Here is a 21,236-nt window from a genome sequence, read left to right on the forward strand (position 1 = left end):
GCGACACTGGAACCCTATCATGAGGTCTTATCTACTGAACATGGCCGTTTAGGCTCCAACCGATGTCGAGTTCAGGGGATGCGCTGCAGATGTTGTGCTGTTGCCAAAGGCACTCGCATCGGTCGTCTGCTGCCATAGGTCATTAACGCCAGATTTCACCGCACTGCTCTAACGGATGTGTTCGCCGTCCGTCCGACATTGATTTCAGCAGTTACTTCACTCCGTGTTGCTTGTCTGTTAGCACCGACAATTCTACGCAAACGCCCCTGCTCTCGGTCGTTAAGTGAGGCCATATTCTACTGTATTGGCCATTATGAGAGATATTGCGTGAAACCTGGTATTACCGGCACACTCTTGACAGTTTGCATCTCGGAATATTGAACTCCCTAACGATTTCCGAAATTAAATGTCCCATGCGTGTAGCTCTAATTAGCAATCTAAGTTCAATGTCCGTTAAATCCCAACGTGCACCCATAATCACATAAGAAACGGATCTACATAAATCACCTGAGTGCAAATGACATCTCCGCCAATTCACCGCCCTTTTATAATTTGTACAAGCATAACTGCCGCCATTTTTATATCTGCATATCGGTATCACATGACATTTGTCACCTCAGTGGGCAGTTTTCAGGGGGGTAGGGCGTCAAACGGGCCGACTTGGAGCAGGAGAGGCATCACAGGACATTTTAATTTCCAGTGTCTATACTTTTACAAATAAATTCATCAAACTTTGTCAGCATCACCAGGAAGGATTCAGGATTCACACCCATTGCAGTGGAAGTTCGAAAACATAACAAAATAAAAATTTTTTACGTGCGAAATTTCATCAGTTTTTCACTTACTAATGGGTGCATTTGTTGCTATAGGTACACTTTTCTTCATAATTTAGGGAGATTCTTCGATGAATTTTGCACAGCATACATACCATACACACAGGTGTATGAAACTCTATAATTTATTTAATTTATGAAAAAACGAATGAACTGTTATATTTTAAACTTCATGTTTAGAAGAAACACAAATTTTATAGTTAATTACCTCAATTTTTACCACAGTTTTTAATAGATTTGGAAAATTCTAGAGGTTCATACACCATTAAGTATTGTTTGTATGCTGTGCAAAGTTCATCGAAGAATCTCTCTTACTTATGAAGAAAAGTGTACATACAGCAAGAAATGCTGCCATTACTAAGTGAAAAAATGAAGAAAAAAATTATTTCGTTTGCTTTTTGATCTTCCACTGCTAAGAGTGTGAATTCTGAATCCTTCCTGGTCATGCTGACAAAGTTTTATGAATTTGTTTGTAAAAGTATAGACAGTGGAAATTAAAATGTTCAGTGGTGCATCTCCTGCTCCAAGTCGGCCCGTTTGACGTCCTACCCCCCTTAACACAAGGTAAGTTATGGCTGTATTTAAATTAGAAGTGTTTGGGAACAGTATGAGGGTGAAGGGGGCAGGGGCTGCATTGCACCTTTCCAAGTCAGTAAAGGGGCGTCTAGTTAAGAAAAGCTGCGGCCCGACAGACATGCGACCAGGTTGCGCGCCGTGGTCACCTGTGTGGGCGGCGAGTCCGGGCGGTACCAGACGGTGGTGTAGGCGGCGGGCGAGGGCTCGGGCGTGGGCTGGTCGACGATGTAGCAGGTGGTGGCGCCGGGCGCGGGCAGCGGCGGCAGCGAGCGCGACAGCTCCAGCAGGTCGTGCGCCGCCGCCGTCTCCTCGGCGCTGCGCATCCGGAAGATGGGGATCCCCCCATCGTGCGTCAGCACCTCCTGGTGGCGCAGCGGCGGCCCGGACTCGCAGCCGCCCGCGTTCTCCTCGGGGCTGCCCGGCATGAACTCGTGCAGGTAGCCTGCACACACCGCACACGGCAACTGGTAAACGCTACTGTCCTGCAAGCGTCCACTTACCTTACAAGAGAACCCAAATGTCGACATTAGTCATTTCAACCATTCAAATTATTTTTCACGATATTATATTTTCAGTAACACTAAATGACCGACCATTTCTAAGAAATAATTTTCATTTTCCAATGACGACATTTGGAGAAATAAAATAAGCAGTGATGAAGGTGCAAGACGCTACTGAACCGCGGCTAATTATAAGCAGTGCGTCTCTGATTCAAACTTGATCAACACTTTTCACGTGCAAGTTCCTCGTTTTCTCATCCTGAATCAGATTTTAAGAGAAAAATTGTGCACTACGGAAAGAATTGTGAAATAATCAGTCCTAACAAATGATTCGAAATTGTGATCCATGCGGAAATCAGTGGTAATAAATTGAATTATGGGGTTCATCTACCTACTGAATTTAAAGATAAGTTTGTTTTTACCGTAATTTATTGCTATAAAAATTCAACAACAATAAAATAGTATAGTATCTCCCCAAATCGATAGAGATAAAAGTAAATCGGAACACAAAATCCGACATCATACACATCCATTCCCGAGGCAGGATTCGAACCTGCAACCATAGCGGTCGCGTGGTTCCAGACTGCAGCTCCTAGAACCGCTCGGTCACTACGGACGGCCTGGATCAGGAATGAGCTAACGAACATGCAGAGAAATTTCAAAACAAAGTCCCATCCTCCTTGCCAGTCTCATTGCCATTCGTCTTGGCAGCGTGACCTTACCACAGTTATTTGTCACTTGAAAGTGGACAGCGTCCACCGACCGGGGAAACAAATGCCAGAGCCGAAATCTATGAAGCGAAGACCACCATCCAAATCTCTTAACCGCGGGCTCCTAAGTCGAAATCCAAATTTCTGAATTCGTAATCAACGTCTCGCATGTCGAATCCGAAACCTATCTGTTTCCAAAACCACTCGCCTCGGACTTCTTCATAGAGAAGTCGCCAAAATCACTTGTCCCTTAATCATTTGTTTATATTTTGTACTTCCAGTGGGATACCACGTAACAGAACTTGTTATGTCTCCTCCGAAAAGTTTATGTCACTACTAGCCAGTCTCTTACTTCTTCAAGTTAAGCAAAGTTCTAACAATTCGTTGGAAAATCGCCGCTGTCGAGAAAGGGGCAGCCGGGCCAATGTGAGCAAGATCTGTGTCTGCTTTTCTCCGAAAATGGCACACAATCTCCAACCGTATCTACTTTCTGTGAGCGCCATCCAGTCACCTTGTGTGCTGCTCTTTTCTTCAGTAATTGTGTCAACAAACTCCATGGCCCAACGACAAAAAGTCGCGCGCCGGCTTTTTCCGAGGCTCATCCAACGTTACACAAGTTCCGCACTCACAAAGACCCGGCGAGAAGTTACTGACCATTGCAACCGCACTCTATTTCTTTATAACCAGCGTCCGGCTTGCGAGCAACAAGCACCGTAAAGTCAATTTTGGTTGGATGGGACACGAAGGTCTCACACAGCTACAGCTATTCTACGTTGCTACAGGCTGTTTTGTACAGCCCGTTTGCCAGATAGTCTCCAGTTTCGCCGGGAAAGCCACTCTTCTGCACCACCGTGGTGCCCTCAGAAGAATGGCCTGCTGAGCGACAACAGACCTACAGGCCTGGGCTCTCCGGGTGCCAGGGAACCAGCCTGATGGCAAAGTGTTTGGCGACCATAAGATAAACAAGTGGGCATTTGTCGCTACACAATCTTTTTGAGACAAAGGGCTCATCTGTATGACTAGTCATCATGATGTGGTAAAGGTGTGTGGTTCGATTTCTCTTTAAGTAATGTTAAGTTTGTCTGAGAGAGGGCGTTGTGTATATATTGCACTGTCTCAAAACAGTTGTGCATTAAATTAACAATGAGAGACAGATAATGCCTTACATCATTATCAGCCAAGGGCGAGGACAAATCTTGAGCTGGAGTGTTACAAACCTTCTGGCTTGTTTATCATATGAACAGCGAGTAAATTTCGTGTACATATTACGTTATGATGAGTGAAGAAAGATCTGTGAAAGGGGTGGTATGTCTGTGAAAAGTGACATAAAATCCATCAATGTCTGAGACATTACTATTATATTTAATTATTGATTTGTGTAACCTAATCAGATTAGGGTGTTCAGATCTTGTCTTACTTATGACTGGGAACGATACACATCAAAACCTATATCAAATCTTTCTCATTTCCTGTGCCTCCGTGTGACAAAATTATAAGTATCCGCAACATTGTAGTAAGGACAGCTTAACTGCAAACACAAATAATAATAATAATAAATAGTAACATCAACTTACATGAAGAATAGCAGTAATATTAATCAGTTTGACCACTTTAAAGCCGTAATTCACATCATCGCAGACAGAGGAGACTATGCCAGATGATAACATTCGGATATCAGTGATAGTCACAGTTAAAAAAGGGAAAGCAGACTATTTCAAGAGAAGACTCTAGACTCTGAAACAACTGGCAATGTGGAGAGGGTATTGATTAAAGTAAATTGAAAGAAAGAGTTGTTTTGATAGGAAATGGACGGTTAAATCTTCTTTTAAGTTGGTATGGAGTGTAATTTCTCGGAGATTCTGAGGAAGATAGTTCCAAGATCACATTGCGGATAAAAAAAAAATAATTTTGAGGAAATGATTGTGTTGTTTGCTGATAGTGAGAGCATTTCATTTTTCTGTTATGCTGTTGGTGCTGAAAATAAATAATGACTTCCACAAATTATTCGAAAAACGGAGAGGAACTTGCCCGCTGCGCAACATGAATATCTTAAAACAAATCGATGAAAAAACGGAGATATTCATCTGATTAACAACAATGGGAAAATAACCTTATCTTTTTAGGTAAAATCGGAAGCAGCTGGTTTCAAAATTTTTATTAATAATGCTGTCTATTTGGAAACCTGTTTTTGGAGACATGGCAGTGTTACCAAGAGACCATACAAGCTGGCCCCTTTCAGAGACAGTAAGAGAATTCGTAATGATCCTCCTTCATCCAGAATACGAACGCAGCACCAACAGAGAGGACAGGTCTCTCATTATGGACAAGCACGTGCTAACCGTTCAAGCCCTACTGAAGACAAATTATAAGAAAGTTAGGACGGATCCTTGCAAACCAGGGCGACCGGCCGTTGTGGCCTAGCGGTTCTAGACGCTTCAGTCTGGAACCGCGCGACTGCTACGGTCGAAAATTCCATTCCTGCCTCAGGCATGGATGTGTGTGATGTCCTTAGGTTAGTTAGGTTTAAGTAGTTCTAAGTTCCATGGGACTGATGACCTCAGATGCTAAGTCCCATAGTGATCAGAGCTAATTGGACCAAACCAGGACGAAGTGCCACTCAGCTCTTTTATTTACCAACAACTGCGGGGGACATTCTACAAGAACTATTGTAGTAAGTCTATTACAAACTACAAATGACACACTGGCAGCAATCTAATGATACCTTGAGTGCGACCATGAACGTGTCAGCCATCGACAGCTATTTTCTTGCGTTTACTACGGAAATAACACACAAGTAAAAACGTAAAGTATTTACAATTTCCATTACTTGTTCATTATTAAACTGTTTCCAGACCCTGAAAAAAAATCGCAAAGGAGGAGAAAATTGTTGAACAGCTTCTGCAAAACCGATTGTAACAGATGACCTGCCTTATTACCGTATATTGTTAATTTTTGCTTGTTGATCATCTCTGAATGAAACACAATTTTCGAGCCATACACGTTTCGCTTTTATTCTCTGCAAGGCATCTTCCGTGGCCTGGAATATGTACATGTTTTTAGTACTTATTTTGCATTTTGGGACAATGTATATATAAGTTATAAGCAGTTCTGGTGGTTGTAGTTAGGCGGTCACAAATAAAAATTAACACTATACCGTAATATTTCGCGCAGCTGAGGAAAATCTGTCTTCTTCATCTGTCTGAACGAACCGCCTTATTTTTCAAAATTGATCACCATACCTAAGCTTTAATGGGTAAATGTGAACTGCTACGTTGTAAGAATGAAGTGCAACGTAAATGAACTGTCAAATTCATATCACTTTTAAATGTACCTGCTCGCGAAATCTTTCAGCTGTACGTATTAACAGCACAAGTGTTTGGCAAAACTGCATCGACAGGCCTAATGTAATGAACGCGCATCTAAATCTTCCTCTCAGATCGATATAGGGGGTTGTCAGAAGCAGCCCGAGGAGCTTGTAATCATGTTGCCAGGTAGGTTGTGCTGAGAAATAATTGTTCAGAAAAAAATTCGATATGTTGCTCCATTTACGAATTAATTAGCACTAAAGTTAGTCAATCAGGCCGTTGCATGCGCAAATTCAAGAATTCCGCCAGAGACGGTGGTCTTCGTTTGGTTTCCTAAAACTGAACAGGAGGACGATACAAAAATTTAACATGGGTCGATAGAAACCGAGTCAAAGGCTGCGCAGTTTCGTATGATATCATCTAGGCTATTGCAACAACTGACAGAACAACTGACACTAATTGTATCTGGCTGAGCCGCTTGAATTTACACGTACAATGCACTCATTAGTTAATTTCAACGAGCATTTACGCGGAAACGACGCAAGATATCGATTTTTTTTCTTATCAGTTATTTCTGGGCACAGCCTACATTGCAACGCCCTCACAAGCTTTGCAGACTGTTTCTGGCCAATACCTCTGAAAGTGTTCTGAGCTGGCACTTGTGGTAGTGGCTTTGTGTTGTTACATAGCCATATTTAATTTTAAAAACTTCCAGTGACAACAAATTGTACGTGTCCGCTTACTTCACCTGTCGTAGAAGTTGTATGCCTACTGGAGGTATACAAAGACATGGTTCATTGTATCACGATATAGTAAATATTTTACAGCAAAACGTGTTCTCCTAAGGTCCCCAGAAGAAAGAAATTAGCAACTCAGAAGGGAAATCAGGGCAGAAAAGTACTGATATTTGTCGCTGGAAGATTCTGTCAGAAATATGAACTATTAGCTTAACATCCACTAATTAATATAGTGCACAGTGATCTCATGATTGTAACATTCGTGAGAGATCAATTATTGGCAGACGTCTTGTAAACAAGGGGAACGTGAACTTTTGTGTCTTACGGTGTGGCGTATGGTTACATTTAACGGTAACAGTAACAGGTAAAATCTACACTACAATTTACGATGGCCATGTTCATACAATGGTGATGACACTGTCCCAGAAGTGCAATGCTTTAAGTCTCTATTCACTGTATTAAAAGCGCATATGTGGTATTTTATTCAAAGACTACATTTGGACTAAGAACATCAAAAAATCTCCTTCAAGGGGTAAAATCGAACAGTGTCTACTTTCATTGACAGAAAATTGGTTCAAAAAGTCATTCTCGATATGATTTGCGTCATGACATTCGATATTTGGAGCGCAAAATCCTGGCGTTTCATGGAAGTGTAGTGTCTGGACAAGCATTCCATTACAAATGGCACTCTCCTGCCATTCGCGTTCCCGTTTGCGAACAGCGGCCGCAGAACAATGAAGTTTCCTTTTAATACCTACTCCACTCAGAGAGCCTGTCAACAAGCGAGAACTTATCGCACGGAGCGCCCTCTGCACAGGACTCGCTATCCGCCCGGCCGCCAGCTGGCCGCTTTAGCGAGATCGACAGCTCGGAGTGCACAGTAAATCCGGGTGGAGCGAGGCAGCGCTCCGCTATTTGGTTCGGCTGCCGGCCGTCCTCTGTAGCGGCTCTTAAATCACCGTTTTCACATTTATCTCCCCGCCGGAGTGCGAGGCTATAAATCAGCCGGTCCAAACTTCATCTCGGATCTGATTTATAAATTAACTGTGCAGAGCGAAATACATTATCGATACACGAAACGCACCGGTGGCAGGACGTTGTATAGAGATGTACCAGCATAAAGTGGAAATCAAAGCAGATACAGTCGATCCATTGCTATCGATTAAAGTGGCAAAGCCGACTACGGACAATTTGATTCGGTACTCTGTACAACAGTATTAACGCAGTTCCTATTCAATATGGTATACTTAAGTTGACTCAGTTACTTTAAAGTAGTGTGCCCCGGTAGCTGAGTGGTCAGCGCGACGGAATGTCATGCTAAGGAGCCCGGGTTCGATTCTCGGCTGCGTCGGAGATTTTCTCCGCTTAGGGACGGGTGTTGTTGTAGTCCTAATGATCATCATCTCATCCTCATCGACACGCAAGTCGCCGAAGTGGCGTCAACACAAAAGACTCGCACCAAGTGAACGGTCTACCTGACGGAAGGCCCTAGCCACACGACATTTCTTAGTGTCTGTCCCCTTAATTGAATCTGATGACGATATTTTCGAAACGCCTCATTAGGAAGAGTGGTCATAAAAAGACCTGTGGTTATTTTCCTACAATCACAGCCTGCACAATAGCTATTCTCATACTCCTATCTGGTATTAAAGCAGCTCGCCGCCGTCAATTACCACTCCGTGCCATATTCAGACGGGCTGTTCGTGTTCTCTGGCTGTTCATGCTCATTGACGACTTTAACTTTCGAATACTTCGCAATATGCTGCATTAATTGAAACAGTGAAGTACAAAAATGTCTCAAAACACCTGCGGATCACTTTATGTAACATCATGTTTCTTTCCTGACATACAAATAACTGCTATGAAAATGCAGTCAGATGCAAAATACATTAAGAATTTTAGAGTATTCACTACCAAGTGGCGAGAGGAATGGATATATTGGACAGGTTTTATACCTGCACGCAGCCGAGAGGAACATCAGTGAGAACACCACATCAACTCCAGAGTGTAGGCTTTCCGTGGTCAAATGGACCAGCATGGCAGGAAACCACACACTGGGTGTCAAGGTTCTGAAAGCTGCCAGCGAAAATGTGATTTTTCCAACGATCGTATCTGTGCTTCTAATGATTGCAGAGGTAACGTGTCAAGTGTTTCGGATAGCTCTTATGGGATGGCCATATCGTAGCTGTCTTACAGTACAGGGTCAAAATTGATGCAATAATCACTTCCTACAGCCCAGACAAATTAAGCAAATCTGCTGGTACTTCTTCATTAGGTATGATCTAGAATGGGCCTTAGACGGCTTGTAATACTACCACTTTTCATGGGCGGTTTCTGAGAGACCCACAAGACCCATGATTTTGGGTACCAAAATTACCAGATGTGGAGATGGCAATTCCATAATTTCACTTCGTGATAAATTCTCGAAATTTTCAGGATATTTTCTTAAGATTCTCTTCTAAAGAAAGAGACCTTTTTCACTACCATTATCCGTCACCGGCCACTAGAGGTTCAAAGTTATCATACTTATGCACATCAACGCAAAAATACATCATGTGATCAAAAGTATCCGAACACTACCAAAACACACGTTTTTCCTATTAGGTCCATTGTGCTACCACCTACTGCTAGGTGCTCCATATCAGCGACCACAGTAGTCATTGGACATAGTGGGACAGCAGAATGGGGTGCTCCACGGAACTCACGGGCTACGAACGTGGTCAGGTAATTGGGTGCATTTGTGCCATACGTCTGTACGCGAGGTTTCCACACTCCTAAACATCCCTAGGTCTACTGTTTCCGATGTGATAGTGAAGTGAAAACGTGAGGAACACGTACAGCACAAAAGCGTGCAGGCCGACCTTCTGTTGGTTGACAGAGACCGCCGACAGTTGAAGAGGGCCGTAATGTATAATAGGCAGGCATCTATCCAGACCATCACACACGAATTCCAAAGTGCATCACGATAAACTGCAAGTACTATGACAGCATTTGGACAGCCCGAGGGCAAACGGCAAAGCCAAACAGTGAGAAAGAGCCATATTTCCTCCACCCAAGGAATCCAGTTCTATTCACGCAAGTTCAGATGAGATCATAATGACTTCTCCTTCAACTGCAGGGGCCCTCTGCTTGTCGAGTTCCTCGAGCGTGAAACCTAATCATTTTGCAGTGCTATGAAGTCACTCTGCATAAACTGCGACGGGCCATAAGGTCAAAATTCCTAGGAATCCTGTTGAACGGAATTATTCAGCAGCTCGATGACTCACGCACCCACACTGTCAATCAGACGAAGATTACACTTCAACATTTTGGTTGGGAAATACTGCAACATCCTCTGTACAGACAGGATCTTCGACCGGATATTTTTCACATCTTTGGCGACCTGAAGAAAGACATACTTGGGAGTCGGACAAGGGAGTACGAAAGTAGATGCGGTTGTGGGTCCGTCATCACCGACAGCTATCTACGAAGTAAGAACAGATCGTCTCGTCTCCCAATGGGATAAATGTCTTAACGCGTATGGTGATTATTTTTGATTGGAACTATTCCATTGTCGCATTGTGGCGGGTGTTCCGTTTTCATTTGATTGCCCCTTGTAACATTTTAGTAATTGTTATGGTGATCACAGCGTCAAGAAACCTCGTCCGCACATTTTGAAGTAACGGAAAAGCTTCTGTATCACATTTTTGCTGTGTTACCAATGAAAAAATTTTATTAAGCCTTTTTCCAATCTCTGTTCCTGAGCTATTTAATTTTAATGTCAGGAAAATTTTTGTGGAACGCCTTACACAAAATAATTTCTGAGCTCTGAAATATTACTCTATCACTGCTTGTATCCAAAGGAAACTTGCGCTCTGCATCAGATACTGTGGCAGCTTCAATAATTGTAGGACGCATATTGCAATCAGTCAAGAGTCTCTCTGACGGACATGTCAGCTTTCTGTAGTATGTAATAGGCTTTCAGGGACACAGGAGGGTAGCTTGATGATTCATGAAGTACCTTTCACCAGCGTTCGTATGAGAACGATTTATTTGTTCCGTTGACAAGCGAGAAGTGGACAGAAGCTGAAGGATGACGAAGCGCGGACAGAGAGCGAGACAGCGAGTTATCCTCGCACGCGGAGAGACGTGACAGGGCAATCCGCGGGGGCGGCAGTGGCAGCGGCAGCGGGGGCGTGAGGCATGCCTCCCCTGCGGGCCGTAACCTCGCATTAAACTCGCGAGCGCCGCCAACTCGCCCGCATATTTCGGGCGCCCCAAGGCCGCCCTCGCCTCATTCCTCACCCGCGGCGCGTCCGTTCGGAGATGGCGCCATCTCGCATCCCTGTGGTACAAGGAACGCGTGGAGAGAGCGATTCAGCATTTGCCTACCTCGCTCAAGCAGGAGCTTTCCTGTTCCGCTGGTTTCTGGCTGCATAGTGCACTTCATACGTTAAATGTCTATTAAGGCCTGAACATTAAATGAGAAATATAGGTGCATTTGAACCCTTAATACCTTCAAAGTTTCTTATTGCAACGGCACTTCATATCAACATTATCGTATTTCGTCTCCTTATGTACTGTACTCAGCAACAAAAGCTAGTATTCGACTCATTATTTATTTCGGATTTAAAACTTACACATTGTAAGAAATGTAAGTCTTTGAGAGCTGTGTATGGTCTATTTTCAAGTGTAATTTTTTTAGTTACATGGCTATCAACTTTCTTAAGAATCCAAGCTTATGGTGAACGGTAAGTACCGCTTCCTTAAAATATGTAACAAACAGAAAACACAGAAAGTAAAACGGGAAAAGATCTGTCTGCTGAGTGTCCAAAAATGCAAAGAACAAATATGAAAATTAGTAAGACTAGAGCAGCAATAGCAGAAAATCTTTCGGAAGACAGTACTACTTCTATGTGAACTAAGACATTTATGTAAGAGAAAACTTCCACGACCGTTATCACTGTAGGTAAAGTCATTCAAGTCACGTGATCACATTGTCAATGCGTATAATTCTCGTAAACTTCGGACACTGATGTCGGGCATTATGCTCACTGCGGAATGAGAAAAGTGTCACTTCTTACACAGTGTGATGAAAAGTATCCGGACGACTCCAACAATATACGTTTCTCATATCACGTGCATTGTTTTTCCACCTACTGCTAGGTAGTCCGTATCAGCGACCGCAGTAGTCATTAGACATAGTGAGAGAGCAGAATGGGGCACTCCGCAGAACTCACGGACTTCGAACGTGGTCAGGTGATTCGGTTTCATTTGTGTCATACGTCTGTACGCGAGATTTCCACACTCCTAAACATCCCTAGGTCTACTGTTTCCGATGTGATAGTGAAGTGGAAATGTGAAGGAACACGTACAGTACAAAAGCGTACAGGCAGACCTTGTGGATTGACAGAGACCACCAACAATTGACGAGGGTCGTAATGTGTAATAGGCAGACATCTTTTCAGATCATCACACAGGAATTCCAAACTGCGTCAGGATCCACTACAAGTACTATGACAGTTAGGCGGGAGGAGACAAAACGTGGATTTTATGGTCGAGCGGCTGCTCATCACGCCGGTAAATACTGAACGACTCCTCGTTTGGTGTAAGGAGTGTAAATATTGGACGACTGAACAGTGGAGAAACGTTGTGTGGAGTGACGAATCACGGTACACTATATGGAGATCCGACGTCAGGGTGAGGGTACGGCGAATGTCCCATGAACGTCACCCGCCAGCGTGTGTAGTGCCAAGTGCCAACAGTAAAACTCGGAGGCGGTGGCGTTGTGGTATGGTCGTGTCTATCATTCTATCATGGAGGGGGACCCCTTTGTTTCGCGTGGAAATATCACAGCACAGGCCTACAGTGATGTTTTAAACGCTTATTGCTTCCCACTGTTGTAGAGCAATTCTGGGGCGGCAATTGTATATTTAAACACGATCGAGCAGCTGTTCATGATGCACGGCCTGTGGCTGAAAGGTTACACGACAATAACATCCCTGTAATGGACTGGCCTGCACGAAGTCCTGACGTGAATCCTATAGCACACCTTTGGGATGTTTTGGAATGCAGATTTCGTGCCAGGCTTCTTCGACCGACATCGATACCACTTCTCAGTGCAACACTCCGTGAAGAATGGGCTGCTACTCCCCAAGAAACCTTCCAGCACCTGACTGAACGTATGCCTGCGAGAGTGGAAGCTGTCATCAAGGCTAAGGGTGCGCCAACACCATATTAAATTACAGCGTTACCGATGGAGGGCGCCATGAACTTGTAAGTCATTTTCAGCCAGGTGTCCGGATACTTTTGATCACATAGTATATAGACTAGTTCTTATACACTAAGAAGCCTCCTTCTCTTCCTCAATACCCGATGAGATTACGAAATTTAGCAGTCAGTAGAACACCCAGAGGACGGTCATTTGCAACAGTGGCCGAAACGTTGGAGAACAGCACATATTGCCAATGCGAATACATACTCTGAAGAATTTTACTTACAAGGAACCCCTTGAGTGCGAGGCCAGTGAAGTTTACGCACTCAACGCTCCCCATATTCTCTACCATCCAACCACAATACTGGTTGAAAATGCCAACGAGGAGCGGGATTGGATGATTCCAATGGTGAGTACAGCATGAAGCTACGGAGCGTCGTTGAACTGTTTCGACGACGAGTAATTAACAACATTGCCACAGCGCTAGTGGTCATGATACACAGTAGAGCAATGGCAACGGTAAATAAAGAAAACATTGCATTATATCTACAAGATATATATCGACGTTGACACTACGTCAGAAAGGAACCCAAGGAAATTCGCAGAGTGAGAAAGAAGCGGCAGATAAAATATTAGTGTTTCTACAAGGTGCTTCAGTAAAATGTGGGGTGTCGTTTACTCTCCACTGTGCGGGCAGTACAGATGAGGAAAACAATGATGATACTTGCTTAAAAACTGAAAGTACATCTAAACATGTGTATATGACCATGTAATGCATAAGAAAACTACGGATGTTCAAAGAAGGACAAGGCGCACTTCTTAAAATAACTCGTGTTTACGCTCGATACAATAAACGGGATGTGCATGATAGTGACTTACTACGTTATGCACATCAAATTGCGCGTGACATAATCACAGTGACTTCAACGGAAGTAATGGATGGTTCCATAACTTCAAAAAGAGCTACGGAACTGGAAGACGTAATTTCAAACAATACGTCAACTTGACGATGCACAGCAAACTGCTGAATCGGTAGGAAAAATTTTAGATGAGATAAACAAACTTATCCAATCGTTCTGTAACGAATTTGTTTTCATCTCCAACCAATCGGGATTTGAAGAGAAAATTAATATGAAAGGAACCCTGAAACTTAAAGGTACCAACAGAGTTGTATCAAGATCAAGTAACATCAATGCCTTAACGCATTCGTATACAATTATGCCGACTATTAATCTGGATGGTAAATTGGCTGAAAAGTTATTTGTTGTGTTACTAGAAGCTGGAGGTGCTCCGTCCCCTACAATTCTTTCTCATGTGCGTGATATTGTATCAGGAATCAAGAGTGAAAAAATGGGCGTATGAGGACAACTACTGTATGAGCACTGCCTTTGGCCAATAGCTGGTCGAAATAACTTGCTTTCGCTTTATTTCTGGTGTGCCTACAAAACTCATACACCTTTAGAGCAAAGTATCCCTCCTGAGAAGTGTGTGATGTTGCAGTTCATGTTACCTGGAACCACTGGAAAAAAATCGGCATCTGACTTTTTCTTTCGGTGCCTGTAAGGCATATTGTCGCACTATCTACACACCTTTAAGGATAGCCAGTTTCACGATAAGCTCAGCGACAGACTGTTTCACATTCGGCTGCGTGCCATCACTTTCTATCACAGTTCTCAACACCCCGTTACACCAGTATGATTCTATATGCATTCATTAACCGTGGATTCCCAGCTCAGCGTCCTGCCTGATTTGTAACCCGCAAGGAATTCCCTTCGGTTTTGATGGTTCGAAAATTTGTGATCACTTTGATACGCTATTTTTCATTCTGTGTGAGTTAATGGTTTGTTCTGAACATTTCCTGAATGTCGACGATGTCGATATATCCCACAGAATTTTGATGTCCACACATCTCATGAACACAAATTTTATGTCGCGCTCCTGATGCACTTGATGAGTCGTTAGTAACTAATATTTTCCTGTTATAATTGTCAACACCACACATTCAAGTGAGGCTTACAAAAGATTGAACTTCTGACGTCGCACTCAAGGGGTTCCTTGTAAGATATATATCTTGTCATTAGTCGTTTGTACAAAATCTATAATTTATTTTGAATGTACATACTAAAGTGTCCTGCCTGAAGCGCCATGAAATGTCACTGAAGCCTTTGAAAGACAGATGTATATCTTGTCATTAGTCGTTTGTATCAAATCTATAATTTATTTTGAATGTACATACAAAAGTGTCCTGCTGAAGCGCCATGAAGTGTCACCGAAGCCTTTGAAAGACGATATAAGGCATTATCACTTACAGGAAAAATTTTTCCTCCTTTTGTTAAGTTGTGTGGTGGCTTTTTTCAGCTCTTAATCCAACTGATTTCATTCATTTTGTTTTCTTAATATTAAGCACATATCCTTTTCTAAGGCTTGTACGTTTTCAAAAAGTTAACTCTCGAACCAATAAGGAAACCAGTCTAACGTAATTCTGAAAATATGTCAGCAGAAAAACAAACGCAAGTGTTTCCAGGTCCTTCGCATTATATATAAACCCATGAATCATGACGTAGAAAAGGAAATGACGTATCGTGTATTTCAAATTCCTGTATCTGGCTATTTCTAAAAGTGGATTATTAACTGCCGAGCTATAGCCAAGTTTTAAGCAACTGGCTTGTAATCTCTGTTCCTCTGTAAATGAACGTTTCGGTGTTAAAACACGGTGACGTATTAACAAAACAGTTACTGTGCGGTAGTGAGCCCATTGTTTGCTTTTGCGGATATTTCAGACTGAAGAGTGATTTTTTATGGAATGGGATGGTCATGCTGGCGCAAAGTCTTGTATTCGGTACACCGAATTCGAATTTAGGACTGTTAACTGTTTACTGTTCTGAATGAAACTGGGGCTCATGTGAACCATACGAAGCTAACATTAAATCTACCATCAACTTGGTATCGAGAAAATTGGTCCCAAACACTACTACGTGTAGCACAGCACAAACGGTTGTGTCATGCCGTAGTTGTGGACGCTCTTGTTAGGAAATGTGTGTAGCTTGTTTTACGGAATTTCGTACCTGCTGTATGCCGTTAAACGAGGCACTGCGGCAAGTTGTTGGATGTACGTCCTTGAATCACGAAAAAAAAAACTGTTGCAGTGGTGACATTAGCAAGTAATTGCAAAACTTCCACAAATTCCAAAATAGTCTACAAATCAGATAAATATAAAATCGATTGTTTACTTACTGTAAGATTACGTTTTGCAAAACTGCACTGGAGGATGGGAAACAATCCAAAAAACGGTGAACAACATTTTCAAAGATTTATCGAAGCAGTGTGTCAGTTGAAGTTATTATTGCAATTATTACCTCATTTATAGTTATCATCTTTGGTGTTGTCATGAATCAGAGCTGGTGTCGATGTTGATGCGCAACAACTCACCTAATTGATTACGTTTCACAGTGGTACTGCATTACACATCAACTAAGCTCCAGTTGTATATTATTTCGGCATGATATAGGAACCTACAGTTGGTAGATCCATCGTGCCAGAAAAGGGGATACCTGTATACCGCATGAAGGAGGGAGTTACGAACAAAAAAATGTTATACCATGAAATGCGTTACTAAATAATAAATTAAAAATGACTTGCGATTAACCGTTAAAGATAGGCATAATTACAGGCAAGAAGGAAAAGTTAACAGGACACGTTAACACTAAGTATGCCTTTATGGTTGTACCCTTTTACGAGTTAAACAGTGGTTCACATCTTGAAAATGAATGGAAAGCTGAAACAGTGGGCAAAATGCAAAATGTGTAGAAAAAAAGATCAGCCTCGCGGGAGGCATTAATCCTCTTAGATAACGTACACATCACATTTATTTTGGCTAGAAGCCAAGCATATGATTTCCTGCGAGTTAAACACACCTGTACACAATGGGTGATTCCTAAGTTCCTCTGGCGTCTGAGAAGAGAAGTGGGCGAAAAGTAAAATACGTACAGAAAGGTGAGACATGTCAGTGGACGGAGTATCTCTACACTTTCTATTCGTAATACGCACTGTCGCCTAGTTGCGTGAGGGAGCGTGTGTGTGTGTGTGTGTGTGTGTGTGTGTGTGTGTGTGTGTGTGTCAGAACATGTAGAAAAATCAGCTATTCCGTATTTATAGCATCGAATTTGTTTGTGCCTCCAGATAGGCAATAAAATGAAAGATTTACAAAGATGGCTGGTATCGCACATCCTCAGGCAGTTCGAGCCTGCAACTTCAGTAAATTGCACTCATTTATTCACATTTGCTACACCTATACCGAACACTTGTAATGTGAATTAAAATCTTGAAGATATACTCTACCCAATGATGTGTGTCTGTTTTCTGCATATCTAGTGGTTTTCATGCAATTGTCTTCTGAAGTCCTGGAGGTACTTACGAATAACTCTATAAATAAAATGTTTTATGGTACAGCATGATGTATACCTTATTCATAGGAGTGTCATGAACACGACAAAACTGAGGAGTGAATGAGTTATAAAATTAGTTCATTTGCCAAGAAACTGATTTGCTAATGTGTATTCGTCACTTATATTTTTAGCAGAAAGTGAAGAAATCCTTTTTTTATTTTAATGGTACGCGCCGTATTGGCGAGAATATAAGCCTTACTTTTCACCAAAACTCGGTCACAATAAAGTATTGAGCAGTTCATCTGCAGGCCCTACAAATGCAGGTATACTTTCACGGGATAGAAATTAACTATTTGGAAAGTTGTGGTAAGCCCTATGGACCAAACTGCTGATGTCATCGGTCCTTAAGCTTACACACTACTTAATTTAACTTGTTAACTTATGCTAAAGACAACACACACACACACACACACACACACACACACACACACGCACCTATGCCCGATGGAGCACTCGAACCTCCGACGGGAGCAGCCACGCGAACCGTGACAAGGCGTCTTAAACCTCACTAGAAATTAACCTCTAGCGCTATATTCTTACTTCTAAATGACCTATAGGTATCGCTAGTATTTGGAAATTGATTAGTGTATATCAGGTAACAACACAACGTCTTGAATTGTTGACGATTCATTGCAGACAGTAAGTAGTATTACTGTGCTCACAGATCTGCTAGTGCAGCGAAACCCACAGCGCGTTAGCTTTCCTGACGAGAAAGTTAGTCTGACTGGGACAGAATCCATGCAGTGGATTAACGACGGTCGGTTTGTACACTGGTCAGCCTCACTTTGGGTTTTAGGCAGTTTCCCACTATCCTTTGGACGAATTTCGTCTCTGAAAATACGATATACAGGCAGTTTACATACGATAACCCGCAGAATACAGACTACACAATTCACAGACAGATAGCACACTCGGATTTCCTGTCTTAGGTTATCTTGATAACTGTGATATTAGGAAGGATATTCGACCACAAACTTAAAATAACAGAACAAAATCAGCTATTTTTTTTTTTTTAGAGAGAATGAACCCGGTAACAAAGGTGAACGAATAGAAAGAAATGGTGTTATTGTGATCACAGCTCCGTCATTTTACACTACAGAACCGGCACACTTTTTTCTCTCACTGAAGACCAACATATAGTCTTCACGAATGAGTTGTAACGTTGAAAGAAAATCATCAACAAACTTCGGGAATGAGATTTTCACTCTGCAGCGGAGTGTGCGCTGATATGAAACTTCCTGGCAGATTAAAACTCTGTGCCCGACCGAGACTCGAACTCGGGACCTTTGCCTTTCGGGCGCAAGTGCTCTACCATCTGAGCTACCGAAGCACGACTCACGCCCGCTACTCACAGCTTTACTTCAGCCAGTATCTCGTCTCCTACCTTCCAAATTTTACAGAAGCTCTCCTGCGAACCTTGCAGAACTAGCACTCCTGAAAGAAAGGATATTGCGGAGACATGGCTTAGTCACAGCCTGGGGGATGTTTCCTGAACACAGTTTTAATCTGCCAGGAAGTTTCATATCAGCGCACACTCCGCTGCAGACTGAAAATCTCATTCTGGAAACATCCCCCAGGCTGTGGCTAAGCCATGTCTCCGCTATATCCTTTCTTTCAGGAGTGCTAGTTCTGCATGGTTCACAGGAGAGCTTCTGTAAAGCGTGGAAGGTAGGAGACGAGATACTGGCAGAAGTAAAGCTGTGAGTACCGGGCGTGAGTGGTGCTTCGGTAGCTCAGATAATTGACCAATGCTGTGTTGCGGTTATTGCACGGCGCCAGATCAGCGATGGTGGTCAACGGAGGGAGAACTGAGTATTTTAAGATCTTAAGATCAGTGAGACAGGGTTGCCCCTCGTCGATCCTCCTTTATGCGATCGCCTTAGAACCGTGCCTCGCAGGCCTTCGCCGCCGTCTTACCGGGATCTCCCTACGGCAATTATCATTCAAATGCAGAGCATACGCGGATGATATTGTGTTCCTCGTACGGAATGAGAGGGAGACTCAAACAGCACTGGATTGGCTACAGACGTATGGGATGGCTGCTGGAAGTGTGGTCAACTACCGAAAATCACAATTCATGCATGTGGGGCGTGGACTAGAACCAGGAACGGAAAGACCCTTACCTGCGGTGGAAACCCTCCGCTGTTTGGGTATCACCTTTCATAAAGAGACAGCGAGAACGGCTGCGGACAACTACCGAAGGCTGTTACTCAGAGTCCGCACGGCAGTACGACTAAACGTCCTACGGTCGATGGATATGTTGCAGCGAGTGTTACTCGTCAACCTTTATCTCGCGCCCATGATGTGCCACCTGACACACCTTCTTCCCTTGACGCGCACGATGGCTATGAGGATTCAGGCGGCTTTTGGGTACTATGTGTGCCTGGGACAACTCTTTAAGGTACAGTACAACACGCTTACCCTCCCAGCGCGACAGGGGGGCGTTGGTTTAGTGAACGTGCACGAGAAGGCGCGTGCCATGTATATTAATACTATGCTCAAACGGTGGCGCAACAGGAATCACTCGCTTACGGGGACGATCATCGAAGAACTCGTACCCACATCGCATCTTCCTCCGGTCAGTGTCGGCCATATATCACCCCCTTTAACGTATGTGCGCACGTTCCTCGTGGAACACAGTTACGTTCGAGAGCGTTTACCGACGACCCGACAGTCGACATCGAAGGACGCGTACCATCTGCTTCTTCGACAGATCGCCCGGAATAGGGTGGAACGCAAACGTCCAGCTGTTGATTGGCACTTGGTGTGGCGCACGGTCCACCACCCCCACCTACCTACATCAGTCAGGTCAACATGGTACATTGTCGTCAACCGGAAATACCCTACAAATGAGAAAAAGTACGCAATTCATTTGGCGGATTCGCCCTTGTGTCAACGATGCGGCGTGCTGGATACGGACGACCATCGGCTGGTCTGCGGCGAGGCATTGGCTGTCTGGACTCTCGCAAGAAAAATAATAGCGTTCATGCGGCGCACTATCTATTCAGCAGTCTGTTCTGACATAGTATTTTTTCCAGAAGAAACGTATTTCCCGCGTCATAAGACGAACGCAGTGGCGTGGATCACAGGTATGACGGTCCATTACATCTATAGAGACACACGTACGAACTTACTGAACGTCCTGGATTACTGGCAATACTTGCAAGATGGACACACAAAACTATTACGGCTACAAAAGTACAAGGATTGGTATGCCAATTTCCTGGTAACGGTTTTTGCGGACCCGCCATATCCTTGGGGTGTGCCGGGTGCGCAAAGATGAGCGGCGGTGCTTTCGTTGTGAAACCGACCAAATAATGTGATCGACTAAGAACATTATGCGAGTATGCGACCTACGAAAAACTCACGCTTGAACAGTTAGCAAATGGATGTACTTCCAATTTTGTTTTCATATCCATAAATACTTTTCTTTAGGGTGCCGGAGGTGGCCCCATTTTGATTTTGTTGTTATTTCATGCTGCATGGTAGGACGGCAGCGAGGTTCCTTCCAGAACAGTTATCATGTGTCAGGACGTACTATGTTTATTTTGTGAATAATAAAGGTTTCTGTTTCTCCTACCTTCCTTCATATATATAAAAAAAAAGTTGGTAGAGTACTTGCCCGCGAAAGGCAAAGGTCCCGAGTTCGAGACTCAAATTTTTAACTTACATTATTCATTATTCGGAGAACACTTTATGAGATACGCTTCAAAACATGTAACAAGGACGAAGCCAATCTTTGGCTCTGGTTCCGTTTGGAGAATAAACTGTAAATCATTGTTTCAACAAGATAATAATGTACATGGGCAGAAGCTAGGTTTTTTGTCGTTTTTACACAATATCATCAAGGAGTTCAGGATGTACTACGGATGTAACACTGTGCATGGTAACGAGAAGGAGGACAGAGGAGGTTATAATATAAAAACATCTAGGCGAG

At 43.2% G+C, this 21,236-nt stretch overlaps 1 protein-coding gene across 1 annotated transcript in view; it reads right to left on the bottom strand.

The window, feature by feature from the left end:
• Nucleotides 1-21,236, bottom strand: part of LOC126174413 (transcriptional repressor scratch 2-like) — a 397,276-nt gene that overhangs the window by 11,182 nt on the left and 364,858 nt on the right. The window contains exon 3 of the mRNA XM_049921037.1: nucleotides 1,584-1,851. Coding sequence (XP_049776994.1) covers nucleotides 1,584-1,851 — 268 coding nt within the window. The remainder of the gene's footprint in view (nucleotides 1-1,583; nucleotides 1,852-21,236) is intronic.

This window comes from Schistocerca cancellata, chromosome 1 (assembly GCF_023864275.1).
Source record: "Schistocerca cancellata isolate TAMUIC-IGC-003103 chromosome 1, iqSchCanc2.1, whole genome shotgun sequence".
NCBI lineage: Eukaryota > Metazoa > Arthropoda > Insecta > Orthoptera > Acrididae > Schistocerca > Schistocerca cancellata.